We start from the raw sequence: 19,734 nt of genomic DNA, 5'->3' as shown, positions 1-19,734 counted from the left end.
TGTCAGCCAGACCAGCCCTACCAGTTATCTCTGATGTAATGATGGGGGAAGGATTAGGGAGCAGACGAGTAATACTAACCCTTTTAAAAACAATTAAATAATTTATTTTGTATGTAAAAAGGCTATTAAGATATGAATCCTTCTCCACTTGCCACTAAAATATTTATGGTACTGGAAGCACTGGAATTCTACAGTCAGCAGATGAAGTTTCCAATCCAAGTTGTTACTACTGGGTTTATTAATTTTCATTAATGATGCGCTTATATCCTCTGCGCTTCCAGTTCATTTTCTACTGTCTGCTGCTTTCACAGAAAGTGTTATCTAACAGTGAATGAACTACAAAAATAAGAGATTTTCCCCTTCTGTTTATCTCTGTTTATAGAGTTTTGTTTAAAAAGTTTCTTCAGCCACCTCACTAAAACGAGACCATCAGTTTCTCAAAGTGCATGAAAGCCTGACGGAACCTGGAGAAATAAATCCGAGGCATTCACCCTCTTGACAAGTTGCCAGAGCCCTCAGGACTTGGGCATCTTTTCTGCCCTTGTTGTCATGTGCAAAACACGAGGATTTACGCTGTGCTAATCCCTCTAATGAGGGCTTCTCCCAACCTCTACGTAAGCCCTGCTTAAAGCTGTGGCTGTAGGGCAGGCATTGCAGAGCCAAAACTCTGTCTTTTAAATGGCATTCAAGGCAATTAGAGACCAGGATTAAACAAACACCCGACACCAGCATCCTCAGCAGTGAGAGGGATTATCCCAGCCAGACCAGGTTGTCCCACAAAGGAGATCTCCGTGCTTCACTCACTTGGGTCTGGTGGAGAGGCTGCTCATAGCAATGAGTGCCCTGAGGTGGCTTTTTTGGGTTGTGCTGAGCTACCTGAGCTGCTGTAGTCTTCCCTGGGCAGAGGCACAGTTCCCCCGTGTCTGCATGACGGTGGAGGCCATTCGGTTGAAGCGTTGTTGCCCAGCCTTGGGGCCAGATCCAGGCAACGTGTGCGGGTCCCTGCAGGGCAGGGGATGGTGCCAGGGTGTGCAGGTGGACACCCAGCCCTGGAGCGGTCCCTACACCCTTCGAAATGTGGATGACCGGGAAAAGTGGCCTCTCAAGTTCTTCAACCAGAGCTGTTGGTGTACAGGTGAGAGGGGGGTGCGGGTTGAGGGGATGGGGAAGAACGTATCTGTGAGCATGTCTCTGTAGACCGTAAACATCCCAGGTGGTGTGAGGCATCGAGAAACCATCAAAGGGACTAGAAAACAGGATGTGAGGAGTGACTGAAGGTACTGGCATTGTTTAGTCTGGAGAAAAGAAGTCTGAGGGAAGACCCCATCGCTTTCTCCAGCTGCCTGAAAGGAGGTTGCAGCAAAGGACAGAGTCAATCTCTTTCCTCGGGACACAGATGATAGGCTGGGAGGTAATGGCTTCATGTTGCACCAGGGGAGGTTTAGATTGGATATCAGGGAGTATTTCTTCACAGAAAGGGTGCCCAGGGAAATGATGGAGTTCCTGCCACTGGAGAGATTTGTGGACATGGCATTTAGGGACATGGCTTAGTGGCAGACTTGGTAGTATTTGATGATGATGGTCTTGAGAGTCTTTTCAACTTCAGTTATCCTACAAGAGGGCTTTTAATATTATCATTTTCCTAAAAATATGATAAAGCTTATCGCTAAGATATGATAGTTCCTGTCTGGGGGTTCCAGAGCAAAAACATAAAGGCATTTTGCCTCATGCAATCTTTTGGGCACTGAAGTTTTCCTCTTGTCCTTCATCACCTTTTTCCATGGAGTTTTGGACCGTTCAGTGCTGTGTTCCAAGCTGATTCCTTGGGTCTACATGATTGCCAAAAGGCTACCCTGTCTTTTCTCTCTCTATTCTCTTGTTCCACACATGACTTTACATGGGCCTTTGTCTTCATGTTTTGGGAGGCAAAATGAATCAGGAAGCTGATGTGTTTGAAGGGTAACCTGGCCCAAAGAATTATTTTTTTCTAAGACTAGTTCACCAGTCCTGGCATCAGGGAAGGAATAGGAAGGAGAGGTCAATGTAGGCTAATGAGGCAGGTCCTTATTTGAAGTGCAGCCCTCGTTTAAGGAGGGTTAAAATCAACAGGAACCCAGACTCCGCTCAGACTCTTTGCAAGGCTGGGAGGGCATGGTGTAGGCAGTCAGGCAAAAGGCACGTCCCTAGCACTGATGGTGCCTGTTAGATGGATTTCAAAAGCACCTTGGGATTTCTTGTTGGAAATATAAAGTGGTTTGGAGTCCCCAGCATGGGGAAAAATAGCCTACTTTTCTTCCACCTAACTTTTAGAAATAGCAGACCTATTTTGTCTAAAATGTGCCTTGGCTCTCACTATCAAAAAAAGCTGTAATCAATCTGATAAAGATATAAGATTTTAGCCCATGAATTTAAATTTAGCAATTCTGTAATGAACTCAAAGCAGATAGGTGGTGACAGATGACTTACATACCTCCAAAACTAAAGTCAGGCATCACATATAGACACAGTCTCTGAGTTAGAAGAGTGCTAAAGCATGCTGGCATACACTAATATTTACACAATCTGAGTAATTAGGGCATCAAAACCTGGGATTAAGGTGGGGAGAAGGGCAGGCAATCATTGATTTGTTTGTCCAAATAAAAGTAAGCACCAGTATTTAATATTTGCTGGGCTGAGTCTTAGTTGATGTGATTATAATGCTGTGTAGACTCACTGATGAACAGTATTTTCCATAAGGGGATTCTAGATCTTGCAGGAAGTGCTCAGTCTGAGCTATCTGCTAGAAGCTTAATAGCTAAAGATAAAAGGATTGCTGAAAATTTGGCTGTATGTTGAAGAAAAATCTGAGAAAAATATCCATCTAGGACTGGCTTCTGAACATTTCTGAAAGAAAAAAAAGAAAACATCAAACACAAACCAATATTCATGATTGGTTGGTTATTGTTTTATTGATTATTTTTATAGTTTTCTCATGTTAATCTAATTTTCATATGGAAAAAAAAAAAAAAAAAGCATTTCCTTTCAATTTCTTGGCTTTAACAGAAAATATACGTTAGTCTTTCCTCCACTGGGGACAAATGCAACAGAATAAGATTAGAAAAACAGAAAGATCCAGTTTTTCTTCCCTTTTTTTTTTTTTTTTTTTTTTTTTTTAAACAAAGAGTCATGATCAAAAAGACAATTGCAAGGCTGTTGTCAGCTGCTTGCTGTATGTTCCTAGCAATGTATTGCTGACATCATCTCTAGGAAAAAGCTGTGGTTATGGCATGAATGTTGCCAGGAGGTAACAACGTATGCTCGGGGTAAATGTTCAGTTCCTGTCTAATTTCAAATTGAATCTATTGTATGTGTTCTGAAATTCCTTTAATTCAGTTTATATAAATTCTTAAACTGAAATGACATAATGACAGCTCCTGACTGTGCTGTAGTGTGTGAAGGGGAATGTGATCATTTGTTGTACTCAACGCATATAAGCTGTAAGTGTTGAACTGGGCAAAACATTGAATGTCCTGTTCTAATTAATCCTGAAAATGGACATTTATAGCTAGTTATACAGAAAAGTTATACAGCAATAGGATAGTTAAATTTGGTTTAGAAGAATACTATTTTGGAAGATTTATGAACTAAGTGCTGTTTTAAGTTCTAAAGGATGAAACTGTAGTGTATGGATCTGGTACAGCATTATAAGAAGCCCCCTACAGTAGTGAAAACATTACTGCAGTCAACAGTGGTTGTTAGTACAGGTCATGATGTTGATGCACTGAGGGATGCATCTTGAACTTTTTATTCAATAAGGAAATTCACGTGTCATTTCCCTTTGGACTTCAATTTTGACTCTGTCTTGTAGTGGTAACACCATGTCTTATCACTGCTAGTGATGCAATTTAGAAAACTGTCACTTTTAGCCTTGTACTGGTTCATGTTCATTAGGACCTGACATACTTGCATACGGTGTTCTGTCTGTCCTTGTGTGAACATCTGTGGGACCCAACTGGTGCAAATTTTGCAATATTACCACCATTGTTTCTAGTGCACTGAGATACTAAGTGCACTGATATTCAGATCTGTACACAGTTCCCTGGTCATAATCCACTGATTCAAGTGGATGAGCTGATTGAGACTCTGTTCATTTTGTGGTGTGACAACTGTGCATAGCCATCCAGAATGTGGCATGTCTTTCATGTCCCTGTCACCACAGCTGAAATGCACTCACTGTACTCATAGCCACTGTTTGGTCTCCATAACCATTCAGCAAGCATTCTTAAATGTCAGTGGATGCCATTTTTCACTCATGGAAGAATTCAGTGATACCCCTTTGCTTCATACATACTTCCATGTCAAATGCCATTTTGTCAGACTAGCCCTCTGCTACCATCTGTCACATGGCAACAAAATGTAATGGAACATTGGTGAGAAGGTTTAACCTCTACTGTCATACCATCAACATCCACTTCTGATGTCATGGGCCAACAGAATAAAGTAGGAGGCATTATTTTCAAAGCAGCCCTAACATAACAGGCCCTGTTAGCATCTGTAGTAAGTGCAGATCTTCCATAATCTACAATCAAAATGTTTGTCTGAAATAAATGCAGGAAGAGCTAGAAGAATTAACAATTTGTCTTATATGGTAGCAATCCTGATCCTACCTTTGAGATACTGAGTTATGGTTGTTTTTCAAATTTATTGTCTCAGTGAAAGTAACAGTCGTGACAGCTGCTCAGTTTTCAAGGAATTCTAGAATCATTTGGACTGGAAAAGATCTTCAAGATCATCAAGTCCATCCACCAACCCAATGTACTGAGTCCCATGGCTATACCATGTCCTGTAGTGCCATGTCCACACATCGTTTAAGTACCTCCAGGGTGGAGACTACCATTTTCCTGGGCAGCCTGTTGTAGTGCCTCATGGTCCACTCTGCAAAGAAGTTATTCCTGATGCTTTATCTAAACCTCTTGTGGTGGAAAGTAAGGCTGTTTCCTTACATCCTATCATTTGTAACCTAGGAAAAGAGACTAACACTCCCTTCGATGCAACCTCCTTTCAGTTAGTTGTAGAGAGTGACGAGATGTCCCCTTAGCTTCCTTTTCTTCCAGACTAAACAATGCTAGTTCCCTCAGTTAATCCTCAGGAGCTATTGTTTTCTGGTTCCTTCTCCACCTTCTTTGCTCTTCTCTGCACATGCTCCAGTAGCTCAATATCCTTCCAGTAGCAAGGAGCTCAAAACTGAACACAATATTCAAGGTTCCATCTCACCAGAACCATGTACAGAGGAATAATAGTTTCCAAAAGAAGGCAGAAAATGGTCAGTTAGGTGGGTTCATTATACCAAAGAAGAGACACTGAGTTTATGACATTACTAACTTATGTTACTCCTGGTGAGTTACTCTCATGTTTCCAAAGGCCAACCACATGCACTAGGGAGAAAAGTCTCTGTGAGCTCCTGCAAATACTGAGGTAAAAAGGAGCTACAGTGGTGTGTGATAAATAGTGTTGCCATACACCAGCAATGTGTAAGAACATATACCAAATATTATGTCATAGGAAGTGTCATTTTTGCAGTGTCATGCCCATGGATTGACTCAGTGGAAGAAGTAGCATTACATAGTGCCTTAAGAAACAGCCAGATGCGCCCAATTTGACCAGGAAGAGCGTCATTACTAATGGTGAGAACAGACACAGAAAAACTCCTGAAGTATATGATCCTATCTGTAGGTAAAAGAGTTAGTGGAAAAGACACCCCAGATTAATTTTTGTTCAGCAGCAGTGCAGTTGTTATTTCTAGCATCAAGTTATCTTTAGGATAGTTTCAGAGAGGTAGTACCTTGAATTGCTACATATTAGTCACTAAAGGCAGAAGGCATACCCACAACTTCCAAGACCCAGAAAGGGTCTTGGAAGGCTGTCTCTGTCTTCATGAAAATGTCTGTTGTGTGCTTCATCCTGATAATATGTATTTACTTCTCCTACTCCATTAGGAGTATATCACTGAGGTCCACCATTGCCAGAGTAGCAGACATTGGAATTAAATTGTAAGAAACTGAGATATACATTTCACAGTGCTATCATGCGGGAAGTCCACAAGACAATGAAGTTTTTTGAAGTCAGCTATGCATTATATCCATACCACTAGCCCAGTAGAATGTTTTAGAAACAACTACTGGAAAAGTCCTTTGGCTTAAACATAAAAAAACCTGCATCTGTCTACTGCAGTCATTTGTATTTGCAGACCTCCATCCACTTCTTGCTGTTTCAGCCACTGCATGGTGATAGTTCCATCATGCATGGAGATTGATGAAAGAAAATGACGAAAAGCATCTTTTGATTTCATGAAGTATTGTGTGCATTTCTGACAAGACAGTATTGCCAAACAGACATGTGGACATTAAAAATACATCCGACACAATCAACAGAAATAGTGAGAATGAAATACTTCTTTGCCTGGAGATAGACTCCAGCCTCTTCTAGTCTTCAGTCCTCTTTCTTGCACATAAAAGTTCATGTCTCATTGAAAAATGTCTGGTGAAGTGGTGGAAAAAAAGACCCCCAGGATTACACTGTAGATCTGACTGTAAAGGGAGAAAATCCCACAGAGCACCAGCTGGATATAATTAACACCAGTGTGAGGACAACAGGTAAGAAACCATTGGTTCACTTAACTACAGAAGCCACGCCTATAGAGCAAAGTTTCTTTTTCATGAAGATGACTCACAATTTCAGAGATTTTGCAAATCTCTTTTCATAGTCTGAAGAGGTGCATAAAGTATACCTAAATATGGCTGTTTAGAGATAAAGGATGCTCACTGAGAGGTGACTAGGACAAACCTGGTCTTGTACTAATTTTGTTTCTGTTAGTGCATCACTTCAAGGATGCACACAAACAATTCAATGTGATGCTTATCCAATGCTGCAAGTGGATGAAAGTGTGACTGCTGATCTCAAAAAAGGTTGTTGGCAGAATTTGTCATTGGTTAACTCCTACTTTGCCACTCTGCTCTTAAAAAGGATTAAGTTGTACCTTTGGATGTGAGGGACAACAGCTACAACTGTTTATTTTTTTTCTGACATAAGCCATCAGCCCCCTGAAATTATGCAGACCCATAGGCTTTTGATTTCTTCTTTGCTTGCTGGATCATGACAACCAAGTCCAGCTGCTCCTACCTGCACTGGGGAGGAATCTAAGCAATATACTTGGAAACTGTCTTTGTGATATGCCACTGGGTTTTGTATGATCCAAAACCTAATTAAAAATCTTCACCCTCGTGGTCTCTAAGATGGACTTGAGCTTCGTGACAACTTATTGATCTTCTTGCCTCTGAAGTAACCATAAGCTTTCTGAACCTGCAGTTAAGTTCTCATGACCTTTTGATATGACTCACAGGAATCTGTCACATATGTTTACAGCTCAACATCCCTTACCCTAGAGCTAGCCACAAGCTATATAGCCTTCTGAGTAACATCCTTCATAACCTTGGCAGTCTTTGAAATTGGTATTAGGCCCTATAGGCCCTGACAATCTAAAATTCTACTTTTGTGTTTTCTGTTGTTTTGCTCACAGACTCAAGCCTGTTGCCTAGGAACATCTTGCTCCTCCAGGAGCTCTTCACAAGCCATTTCTCCATTTCTGTATTAACCCCAAGACCATTTGGATCTGTCTGCACAGATATGTGTGGGAGCAGTGAGGTTTTACAGCATTTTGATAGAGAGTTGGTATAGTCATAGAGGAGCATGTACGTGTAGCTGAGGTTGGAGTGAGTTTCAGTGCACTTTTGGAGAACTGAAAAGAGATCCCAGAGGAGCCCTGGCTGTCTGCTCGCACCCTCCTTCCCCCTAGCACCAATACTCACCATCCCACACTGATGCTTTGCAGTCAGTACTCCTGTGCACGGAATGGAGGCAGATATGAACTCCTGGAATGACTGTTCCCCTCTCCTCCAAAGCAAAGGGAGTTGCAGCAGAGCCATTCTGCTGCTTCTGGCACTTTGCTATGGTGGGCAGAGAGCCACAGAGCCTGTGCTTTGCTTAAAGCAAGCTCTGTTTCTTCAGGATCTTCCATTGCTTTGGAGGATCCAAGTTAATAGAGGAGAGCAGAGCTGATTACTTGCCTAAGGAGTGATGCCAGTGGGGAATGATGGTGTTGCACTATTTCTCAGGCTCCTGTTTCAGCACTATTTAATTCTTAACATTCCTAAAACGTGACTAGCAACAACCCTGTGCCTCTACCAGACTGTGCTAGTTCCTGGATACACTGCTAACAGACATTAATTTTTCCTAGGCTTTGTCCTTAAGAGAACTGTTTTGATTGTTAGTGGACTTTTTTCTGTTTTGTTTTTTTTTTTCTTTTTTTTTTTGAATTTGATCCTGGAAGTCTGGGAGCACTTGAGAGCCAATCAAGCAAAGCGTTTAATCACCAGCTTAACCTGGAGTACTTAGCCCTCTGTTCATCTAGAGACTTAGACTCCTCACATGCCTGAAGGCTTCATGGAGCTCTTAGCGCCTTGGGGCATCAAGCCCATTATCCAGTGCATTTCCTCCCCAACTAGCTGAGTGATTCTTGGCCCTGACCCTGCTCTGGGACGCAAGCCATCCTTCTAGTTAACCAGCTGGCAGCTGCCAGTCTGTTCAGTTGCTACCCCTTCCAGGAACTGAAATGTCTGGGAAAATGAAAGATAATTCGCAATTCTCCTGCATTTCAATGTTAGTTCCTTCTGATTCATAATTTCACATCTTCTCTCTCTATTCATTCAGGCAACTTTGCTGGCTATAACTGCGGTGACTGCAAGTTTGGTTGGACTGGCCCTGACTGCAGTGTGAGGAAGCCACCAGTTGTCAGGAGAAACATCCATTCCTTGACAACAGAGGAGAGGGAGCAGTTCTTCGATGCTCTAGATCGTGCAAAGACTACCATCCACCCAGACTATGTGATTGCAACTCAGCACTGGATGAGTTTGCTTGGCCCCACCGGAGAGGAACCACAAATTGCCAACTGTAGCATTTATAATTACTTTGTTTGGCTTCATTACTACTCTGTCAGAGATACACTCCTAGGTTAGTGCTTTTCTTGTCCAATGGGCTTTGTTGGTAGATGAAAGGGTGAAAAGTATCATTGCTGAACAATGGTAAGTATGCTTACCACAGCTGCATTACTGCAGCAAGCAGTGAAGCCCAGAAGAGGGTCTGTGCAGTAAAACAGTTGGTGCTGACAAGCCAACAGTTTACAGCTGAGGGTGGTTCAGATTTGCTTCGGGCCTGCTGTAGTCTGGTCCCAATGAATGAATGCTCCAATGCACTCTGATGCCTCTGATGCCTCTTCTGTCTGACAGGGAGGCAGCTCACAGGTTCCAAGATAACTCCAGTGGGTGAACCAAAATGTGGTCTGTTGACCCATTTCAGAAGGGCATTCCCAGTCCAGAATACAGCGTAGATGCAGCAGCAGTGGGAAAGGAGCTCTGCAGTGATGAAAGCAGAGACTCTGGGGACTGGCATGCTGTTGCTTTCTCTGTTTTTCAGCAAGTCACTGAGGGTTGGATTTACCTGACCAGCTACAGTAAGCTTTTAAAACCAAATCAGGTTAGAGGTTTAGGTATCTATCTGCATGCTTTCTCCCAGATCACAATTCCTAGCCCTCGTGGCTCTTCTAGACTGAAGTACCTATACCTTAATACATGATTTAACAAAGTCCAGCTTCCACAGGAAGAGGCAGCAGTGTGGCTTTTCTACTCAGCAGCCCTACATACAGGCTGTGGAGTTTAGCATTCAAGTATTTCCATGTGAGTGAGATAGCTGGTGAAATTTGCCTGCATCTACCTCCTTGCTAGAGGGCATTTGTTACCCCACAGTGGATTTTATCCACTTTCCCCTTCTGCCACTGTCCCATTTTATAAGGCTGAAGGGAGTAGAATCATGGAATCACAGAGAAAGGAAAAGACCTTAAAGATCATCAAGTCCAACAAAGACCTAACCATAGTACCCTAACTCTAACAACCCTTTGCTAAATCATGTCCCTGAGCACCACATCCAAATGGTTTTTAAACACATCCAGGGATGGTGACTCAACCACCTCCCTGGGGAGCCTACTCCAATGCTTGACAACCCTTTCTGTAAAGAAGCTTTTCCTGATATTCAACCTAAACTTACTGTGGCACAACTTGAGGCCATACTGAGTACTCTCTAGTCTAGCCAGAGCAAAGGTCCTTCAGGTGATAGGGCAGTCGTGGGAGAAGGGGAAGAAGCAACTTCCAGTGCTGCTGCAGGGATAAATAAACCTGTATGTGAGTTGAAGCTTGCTGCAGTAATAAGCGAATCCAAGTGTGGTTTGAGTGCCCTACTCTTTCAGTGTCTCATGTGTATGGTGGAATTTCTTCCACTTGACTGCTTTTCTCCAAATGCTGTAATAAAGAAAAATGTGGAGAAGGGTGTCAGCTGATCAGATATCAGACTTATAATGGTGGCTGCACCAAGGAAATGCAGGTGGGTGTCAAAGCACATTTCTATGTGATATTTTGCTGATGCCTTTATTGCAAAATTACTAGATGTCTTGAAATAGTTCTTGTCAAAAGTGAAACCATGAATGATAACTAATCCGTCTTTGTAGAGATCTATATATTTGAATTTCCATGTCTTCGTGAATACTCAAGCGAGGAGAGAAATGGGTTAATTTTGAATAGAAAATAGATCTTCCCAATCTTTGTGGTCAAGTACCCATCAAAAGACGTTGTGCATTCTTTATGGATATTTTTGCAGCTTAAAAGCATATACTTTTTAAAACTTGCTAGATTAATTATCATTTTCAAAAACAACTCCTGTGTCAAGCAGGCATCAATCAAAAACTCTCTTTGGAGAAGAATTACTTGCCTCCAATACTATTACTCAGATACTGGGAAGCTTTTTGTATTCTGGGAAACGTCAAGGTGATCTGTTGTTTGATCTGTGTTGTCAGATCAAACAGCGCCTGAGAATCTGTTCTTGTGGATCACTTTTTGGTATGTCTCTTTTTTTCTGTCTTCTCCCCCCCCCCCATTATTACAGCTATTGTGGCCCGTTAGACACTACAAATTATCCAGTCATGTAAAGAAATAAGATTACAATTTTTATGGATCTCAGAAGGAACCTCAATATTTGTTGGATTTCTAGAATGAGAAAAATTGGATTCCTCCTGAAATCTAGCATGAGACTTAATTCTAAAGGCTTAACTAGCCTTTATGTTCTGCTCAGCAAAGGGTATTTCCATACAAAAGGCATTACAGATTCTTTTGTGCTTTCTTTCACATAGAGCTAAAATATCATCATCATGCATCAAGTAGTGCTTTTTTGCTAAGGTAAGAATTTATTTGGAAAAATGAAAAGGTGGTGGGATCAGGCAGCTAAAGAAAGATGGATCTAATCTATCATTACACTTTTTGAAAAAAAAGCACCCTGGTTTCATTGAAGATAGGAGAAACTGTACGGGCAGCTCTTTTGCTGAACTTCTTGAGTCCAGTAAGGGAAGCAGTGATCAGGACTGCAGCTATCCAAAATGCACAGCAGCCGCCAAAATGAAAACTACCAAATTTCCCCTACCAGGTTCCTGCTTCACCTCCTTATGAATTGCTGTAAAAAACCCTCATCACTTTACCTTTTTTCTCCAAAATCTTCTTTAGTGGGAACCAACCCTGAAGAGAAACAACAAGCAGGATTTGATGAAAAGTGGTAAAGGATATGTTGAATTACTATTGGCAGGCTATGGAAAGTGTTAATGCTCTCTTAATAGATAAGCTGTGAAAGTCCTGCTGCTGAACATGAGAGAAAGCTAATATTTCCAACAGTAAGACTGTTTAAAAAAAAAAAAAACTCTGAAAACAGTTTAAATGAGAAGAAATGTTCACAATACCATTCTTGTCCCCTGTAAGCATTGCAGCCTTTGATCTGTGCACTCTTTCCAAAGGAGCAGAGCTGAAAGTTCTCATTTAACTCAGCTACAGGCAACAGAGGAAGATGCTCTCTTTACTTCTAGCTTCACTTGGTGCTGAAGTGCTTATTTTATCTTCTTTTGTAGGGCCTGGCCGCCCCTTCACAGCTATTGATTTCTCCCATCAAGGACCTGCCTTTGTAACATGGCACAGGTACCATTTGCTGTTGCTGGAAAGAGACCTGCAGGTTAGCTAAACAGCCTCTTTCTTTTCTCACACAACTTCTCTCTTTTGCTACACATTTTTGTTGCTTCAGCCAAGGGTGTTATTTCCTTGGACTGATTCTTATACAAACTGTCAAAAGTGTTTGCTCACGGATCCTTCTTTATGTAAAAGAAAACGATTGCTTTCAAGATATTGAGAACTGAATCGTTTCTTACTGTAAACAGTGATATGAATGCTATTGTCAAGATTTTTCTTCTTCATAATGTAGAACAGAAGATGCGAATTAGCAATGTTCATTAATAAAAACAAAATAAACAGAAAACACCCACCTACGTAAAACCTGTGGATAGCATGTGCTGGAAAGCAGACAACAAGCAAGAAAGCCACATCGAGGATTTCCCTCTTCAAATATAGTGTTATATATTTATTAGTTTCATATATTTAGGTGTAGGTATTTTTACTGCTCAGTCTCTGAGTTGGTACAAAAGCTAACATGGCCAAAAAGAGGGCAAGCCAACAGCAATTTAACTATTCACAGCATATTTTCTGGGTCCGACTTAACACCCCAGTGTTCTGAAAGTGTGGGAGCAGCACTGTGAAGTGTGTGTAGTTACCTTCAAGTGAAAAGCAGAATGCAGAATACCCAGTGGCATCACCTGCAGGAATCACTTTCTTTCTCTTTCCTTTGAAGGTGATCCTCCATTAATGTGTCTCTGTCCATTGCAGCGACTGATGGGCAATGAGTCCTTTGCGCTTCCCTACTGGGACTTTGCTACAGGTAGAAACACATGTGATGTGTGCACAGACCAGCTCTTCGGAGCACCGCGGCCAGATGACCCGGGGCTGATCAGCCTGAACTCCAGATTCTCCCGGTGGCAAATAGTTTGCAACAGGTATGGAAATATCTAAGGAAAGCCTGCATACTGACCAAATCTTGTTTTGGCATTATAATTAGAGATGAACTGAAAAATCTTTTTCATTTCACTAGGTGAGATCTTAACTCTGGTATGTTTAGTGCTGTTTTGGAACTATGGAAACTATGGAACACTCTGAAACTTTGATATGCCTCAAATCCACGATAAAGCATGTGGAAAGATGTGATAGTGACATCCAGCATGGCTCTACTAAAGGCAAATCCTGTCTGATAAATATGGTGGCCTTCTAAAATAGGGTTAAAGTGTTTGTCAGTAAGGAAAGAGCAACTGATGTCATCTACCTGGACTTGTGCAAAGCATATGACTCTGTCCCACAAAACATCCTTCTAAAATGGAGAGACATATATTTGATGGATGAACCACTTGGTGGATAAGGAATTGACTGGATGTCCACATTCAAAGTACTGTGGTCAATGGCTCAATGTTCAGGTGGAGACCAGTGATGAGTGGTGTTCCTCATTGGTCTGTACTGGCAGCAGTACTGTTCAGCGTCTTTTTTTGGCAACGTGGACAGTGGAATTGAGTGCACCCTCAGCAGGCTTTCAGATTACACCAAGCTGAGTAGTGTGGTAGACACACTGGAGGGAAGGGATGCCATCCGGAGGGACTTGGACAGGCTTGAGAGGTGGGCCTGTGTGAACCTCACGAAGTTCAACATGGCCGAGAGCAAGGTCCTGCACCTGGATTGAGGCAATCCTAAGCATAAATACAGGCTGGGCAATGATAGAGAGCCGCTCTGCAGAGGAGGACTTGGAGGTGTTGGTTGATGAAAAACCAAACATCAGCTTGCAATGTGCACTTGCAGCCCAAAAAACCAAACATATCCTTGGCTGCATCAAAGAAGCATAACCAGCAGGTCAGGGGAGTGATTGTCCCCTTCTTCTTGGCTCTTGTGAGCCCTCACTTGCAGTGCTGCATTCAAATGGGACCCACAGTGGAAGAAGCATGAGGAGCTGTTGAAGTGGGTCTAGAGGAAGGCCACAAGGATGATCAAAAGGCTGGAGTACCTCTTCTGTGAAGACAGGCTGCGAGGACTGAGATTGTCCAACCTGGAGAAGAGAAGGCTCCGATGGTCTTCCATATCTGAAGAAGGCCTGCAGGAAAGAAGAGGAAGAACACTTTATCAGTGATAGGACAGGGGTAACAGTTTTGAACTAAAAGAGAGTACATTTAGAGTAGATATTAGGAAGAAATTCTTCACTGTGTTGGTGATGAGGCACTGAAATACATAGCCTGGAGAAGCTGTGGATGCCCATCCTTTGAAGTGTTCAAGACCAGAGTGAACAGGGCTTTGGGCAACCTGATCTAGTGGGAGGTATTCCTGCCCAGGGCAGGAGATTGGAACTTGATGAACTTTGGTGTTCCTTCTAACCCAGAACACTGTTATTCTGTAATTCTATGACTGATTTCAAAGTAGCTGAGATTTCACACAGGAGACAACACAGAGAGAACTGCGTTCTTGCTGTCAGCTGTCTGTAGGCGTATATTGATTTGGTTAAATGCAGGGCTTTGTTGATGGGTTCATGTAGAGGACTGGGGCAGAATAGCATAAGATGCTGCCAGTTATAATGCTCATCCTGTCAGATCTGGGGCAGCGTGCAGTCAGCCAGATGAAGGTACTAGGAGCTCTAGGCTTTTCAGGAAAGAGTCTCTTTCTATGGATACCTGAATTGCTACTTGAAATTCTGCCTTTAGGCACCAATTAGCTTTAACCCTTGCCCATACTTTTTCTTTAAGATAGATTTTTTTTTTTTTTTTCTTGATAACTGAAATGACTAAACTCTTGTCAAGGTTAAACAGCAGAGGGCTTTTGTTTATTTCAGGAATTCATTTTACACTGAATAGCAGTTTTTTTTTCTCGAGTGTTTCACTGTCTTTCTCCTCTTCCTTCTCTCTTTCCTTCCCTGATAGAAGGGGCTTGCCCTTTACTAACTATTAGGCAACATTTGCAACAGTTCCTGAAAAATGCAATACACTACCATTTCTTTTCTTCTAAAAGAGTGAAGGATGGAAAGTAGAAACTTGCCTTCTGTCATACTTTTGTTTTCTTTAGCTCATCTCACAGAGGGACTTTCCTACTTTTTTTTGCCTTTTTAAGAGTGAAAAACTACCCTTGCTCAGATTCTCTTAGACTGTCTGTCAAAAACTTCTTGGGAGGAGAGGAGGTATGAAGGGAATTTCACTTGCTTTTTCTGAAGTGTTCCCTCTGCAGAAGATGAGCCTAGGTACTCTGTCCAAATGACTGACCTTCACCAGAGTCTAAGTCAGAGGAAGCCATGGCATGGGGCCACTTCAGCAATAACTTCAGCTTCTAGTCTGTGGGAAGTGAACTGTACCTCCTTACGGGATGCCTGTCATGAAGATCTGCCCTCCCACACCTATAGCCAGGGCCACAGAACCCTATTCTGGCTGAGGCGGGCAGGGCTCTCTGTGTCCCAGCCCCTGCTCCAGCAGCACCACCCAGAGCAGGGTGCCCAGGCCCATGGCCAGGCGGCTTCTGGAGAGATGCAGGGAGGAGACCCCACAACCTCTGGGCAGTCTGTTCTTCTTTTATGCTATAGCAGAAAAAGAAGGAAAAAAACCCAAACAAACCAATAAAACAGGCTTCAAGCCTTTCTCCTAACTTGTGCTACTTTTCGTTTCATGCTCAGCTTGGATGATTACAACCGCCTGGTGACCCTATGCAATGGGAGTGATGAAGGACTGCTCCGACGAAGGCCGCTGAGGGACTCGGGTGAACAGCTGCCCACTGTGGAGGACGTCAGGAGATGCCTTTCCCTGCACGAGTTCGACAGCCCTCCGTTTTTCCGCAATTCCAGTTTCAGCTTCAGGTTTGTCCTAGCACTAGCCGAATCATGGGTATTTTTTATTTGTGCGTTTTTCAGCAGTATCTTGTTACTTAATGCTGCTTTTACCTGTCCACAGGAATACGCTGGAAGGCTTCGATACACCAGAGGGAGCCCTGAACTTGCCAATGCTGAACCTCCATAATTTGGCTCACTCTTTTCTGAATGGAACCAGTGTTCTCCCTCACGCAGCTGCCAATGATCCCATCTTTGTGGTATGGCTTTTTCCTCCAGCATGAGTGCAAATGGCTGCATCTCCGAGGCAGCTGTCTCACCAGAAATTAGCAGAAATAGCAGAGAATTCCCTAGAAACAAATTCTTTAATTACAAAACGACAACTCTTTCCTTGAACTTTTTCTCACTTGTGTGGTGGGCAAATAAAGATGGAAAAAAAAATACAGGATGATTTGTAAAACATACAATAAATTTATAAGAGGAAGTGCTGCCTGTCAGACTGCCCCTGAATCCTTTTATTAGGTGGTATCTGAAGTTAATGTATTTTGCCAGGTGATTTTACAGCAACAAGAAAATACTGAAAATTGGGTTAACTATTTTAGAGCAGCAGACTGAGAAGTTTGTTTCTCCGTCTCAAACTTCAGAAGCTAAAAAGAATCACATTTAATATCAAGGTCTCTTGAGGAATAGAAGTGATTTCATTGGTGCATGGGTACATTACTGCACTGCAGTATGAACAGCAAAGTGCAAATAAAAAGCCATCAGCTGACTCTGCTGCATATCTTCCCCACCTAATGAATTCATGCTAATTTTGTCTTCCTCTTTGTTAAATTAAACCACAGTGATTATACAGAGACACTGTAAAGCAATTCATTACTTTCTTACCTTTATTTTTAAGATTGCAATCTTTTGATGGAGAAATTAGCCAGAATACTTATGTTCTCCAGTTTGTTTCCTTAAAAATTCTTGAATTCCTACGTGAATTCTTTTTTATATTATCAAATCTTTAATTTACCATACTATAATTTTATATGCAGGATTATCCATGAAATACTTTCTAAGTTTTTTTCCATGGCGATAAATGAAAAGCATAAGTACACCAGAAATTAATCTGGATTGCCCCAGACTGTTTTCTGAACCCCTACATAAGCCCTGTAATTTTAGCATCCTCACCGATCCCTTGTGTGGCTGGCCCAAGACCTGTGCTGAACTAAGGAACTGCTTTAAATGCTTTTGAGCTCAGAAAGAGCCTAATAAACATGCGTGCCCATATATCAATTTGCAGGTTCTTCACTCCTTTACTGATGCCATCTTTGATGAGTGGATTAAACGATTTCATCCCCCTGACAATGCCTGGCCTGAGAAGCTGGCTCCTATTGGTCACAACAGACTGTACAACATGGTCCCTTTTTTCCCTCCTGTAACCAATGATCAACTCTTCCAAACTGCGGAGCAGCTTGGCTACACCTATGCCATTGACCTGCCAGGTATGTCTCAGAGGCCAAGAAATGAGACAGCTCGACTTTTCAATGACATAGACATTTGGAACATAGGGCCCTGCTCCCCAAAGCGTGGGTCCATTCACCTGGTCACTAACAATCCCATAGCATAACTTAGGCAGTTGTAACTCATTGGGTAAGTTGTGATAGCTGCAAAAATGTCTATACTTAGTTTGCTTCTGCTCTGCAGCAGAATGCATGAACTTGAAGTCCTCTGGCACTGAGAATGATGCTCCTTTGGGGCTAAGGAACATCTGATTTTAGCTCCTCTTCCCAGGACTAGTGATGCCTGCTACAAAATGCTTTAATCTGTCACAGGTCAGGCACTCTGCCAGAGAGCTGGTTTCTTGACATTTGTTTTGCACACAGCCCTGGGTCATACTGTCCCATGAAACACATTAGAGATGTACTCTGTTAAAATTTGAATGCCCTGGAGAGATATCTCTAAGTGCTTTGTATTATAAACCCCAAATTTTAAAGATTTTCCTTGCCTGTATGCCTATAGGGTTTCTCTGCTCATTTGAAATTACCTTTGACACAAATTAGACAAAAGAACGTCCCCTCGCCCCTCCAACCAAAGTGTTCATGCACAAAATCAATGAATTTGGAAGACAGGCTACAAATATTTATGGAAGGCACAAGCGTAAGAAATGCATGAAAACCATGCTTCAACTGCTTTACTAAAGATTAAATCTGAGCAGTTTCTTTCTCCATATCTGTATTCTTTTGAGAGGCAGTTGGTGCTTATCTAACCTATGTGGACAGAATTTTCTTCTAAGTGCTTTCCATGTATCTGTGGTTTTAATCTGTGGAAACAGTTAAAAGGTCTACAGATTGTGATGGATCAAAACCCCTCTCCTCAAGCTGCGTTCATGCAGGGGAACCCTGATTTATGGAGGCATGCTGGTTGCCTTGGAAGTGCTTTTCTCAGAGACATTTCTAGAATTTCCCCTGAAAATGGAAACTTCTTTTACAGAGTTTCAGTTTTCCTCCTCCTGGGCCACTGTCCCTGCTTCTGCTTTGGAACTGCTGCCAGCCCTTTGCCATAACTTAGCTAGAGAGGAACAAAGGCAATTTACTATTCTGCTGCTTCTTAACTCCTGCCTAAATAAATTATTAGTTCTCCATGAAGCAGTGTTCCTGTCCCTGTATGGATAGTTAATGTTAGAGAACGATGGTTTTTACATTAAATCCCCCTCTTTTAACTACGTGTATAACTTCCTAATTCTTCTTTACCTAACCAAGTTATAAATTGACATATGTAGTGCATTCCTGGCTCTTATTTGAGAGACAGCAGCAAACAACACTGGGAATTTACTTCATTAAAGAATGATTGTTTTCAACTCTTTTTTGGCAGAGAAAGCACATGGGGCACGCAACGTTTAGTTGCTTTTATAGTCAATGTGGCATCTACTCAAGCACTCTGGAGTTAAGCCTTAATATCTAAACATCTTCTGAATACCTTAAATCCCACTGGGAATTTTTTTGTGAATATTTATTCAAACATTATTGGTACGGCCTCAGTATCTATAGTATTTTTCAGAACAGGAAAACAGGCAATTGCTGCTGCTGAAAGCATAAAGGAAAAGACAAAATAAAGTCATTCAATCAAGTGGAGCTGAGATGAAGTCATTTATACAGGATTGCTGTAAGAGTGGACAATACTATCTCAGAAGACAGTAGCTCCTTAGAAGTGGTTTGAAAGCAGAGGTTGTGATCCAGAGCTGGCCAGCAGAGCTGTGCTAAGCAGTGTTTTCTGTTAAAAACTTGACAGTGGACTGCACTGTGGTCTATTAAAAAAATAATAATAATAAAAAAGAATGTTTTCCACTGATCAGAATATCTTGAAACAGCTATATAGAAATATCCCTCCAGGAAAAATTGCTTAAATCGTTCATAATTTTGGCCAAATTAAATAAGACCATAGCTTAATGTTAATCTTTCCCATTCCCAACACTTTCATTTGTTTGAAAGACTGGAGCTTAAGTTCAGCCATAGATTTCTCTGTCAGGAAATGTCTCTGGCGATGGTGTATTGGTTACACAAGGCATTACCACCTTCCACCGTGGCCCTTGGTTCTCTTAGACACACAAGCAATAGCAAAGAGCAGGATGTGGGCAATTTGCTTCCTTCCACATGATTTGAGAAATGAAATCACTGTCTGTCTTCACTTCAGATATTTTATGTTTCCAGGTTCATTTGAAGAAAGCCAAGCGTGGGCTGCCATGGTTGGATCCACAATTGGAGGAACGCTGATGGCTTTGGCTGTGCTTGTTCTGCTGCTTGTACTTTTCCAGCACCGAAGGCAGAGAAAAGGTTTTGAACCACTGATGAACGTGAGATTCAGCTCCAAAAAGTACATGGAAGAGGCTTAGTGCCTTGGCTTTGT

The 19,734-nt window shown here is 42.0% G+C and overlaps 1 protein-coding gene across 1 annotated transcript; it reads left to right on the top strand.

The window, feature by feature from the left end:
- Window positions 1-781: 781 nt before the first annotated feature.
- DCT (dopachrome tautomerase) lies at window positions 782-19,720 on the top strand. Its single transcript, XM_042867785.1, has 8 exons — window positions 782-1,135; window positions 8,746-9,045; window positions 12,032-12,132; window positions 12,837-13,003; window positions 15,697-15,876; window positions 15,971-16,106; window positions 17,132-17,333; window positions 19,539-19,720. The coding sequence occupies exons 1-8, from the start codon at window positions 835-837 to the stop codon at window positions 19,718-19,720; spliced, it is 1,569 nt and encodes a 522-aa protein (XP_042723719.1). The 5' UTR covers window positions 782-834.
- The last annotated feature ends 14 nt before the right edge of the window (window positions 19,721-19,734 follow it).

The sequence above is a fragment of the Lagopus leucura genome, unplaced genomic scaffold (assembly GCF_019238085.1).
Source record: "Lagopus leucura isolate 7727_CA_CO unplaced genomic scaffold, USGS_WTPT01 Super-Scaffold_100001, whole genome shotgun sequence".
NCBI lineage: Eukaryota > Metazoa > Chordata > Aves > Galliformes > Phasianidae > Lagopus > Lagopus leucura.
The sequence above is the reverse complement of the archived record's forward strand: the minus strand, read 5'-3'. Positions and strand labels throughout refer to the sequence as shown.

Bases quoted from the DNA above. Each gene is read 5' to 3' on its own strand.
- DCT (XM_042867785.1), top strand. From the start codon at position 835: ATGAGTGCCCTGAGGTGGCTTTTTTGGGTTGTGCTGAGCTACCTGAGC. The intron at 1,136-8,745 runs GTGAGAGGGGGG...CTATTCATTCAG, and splicing joins CCAGAGCTGTTGGTGTACAG to GCAACTTTGCTGGCTATAAC. The intron at 17,334-19,538 runs GTATGTCTCAGA...TTATGTTTCCAG, and splicing joins CTATGCCATTGACCTGCCAG to GTTCATTTGAAGAAAGCCAA.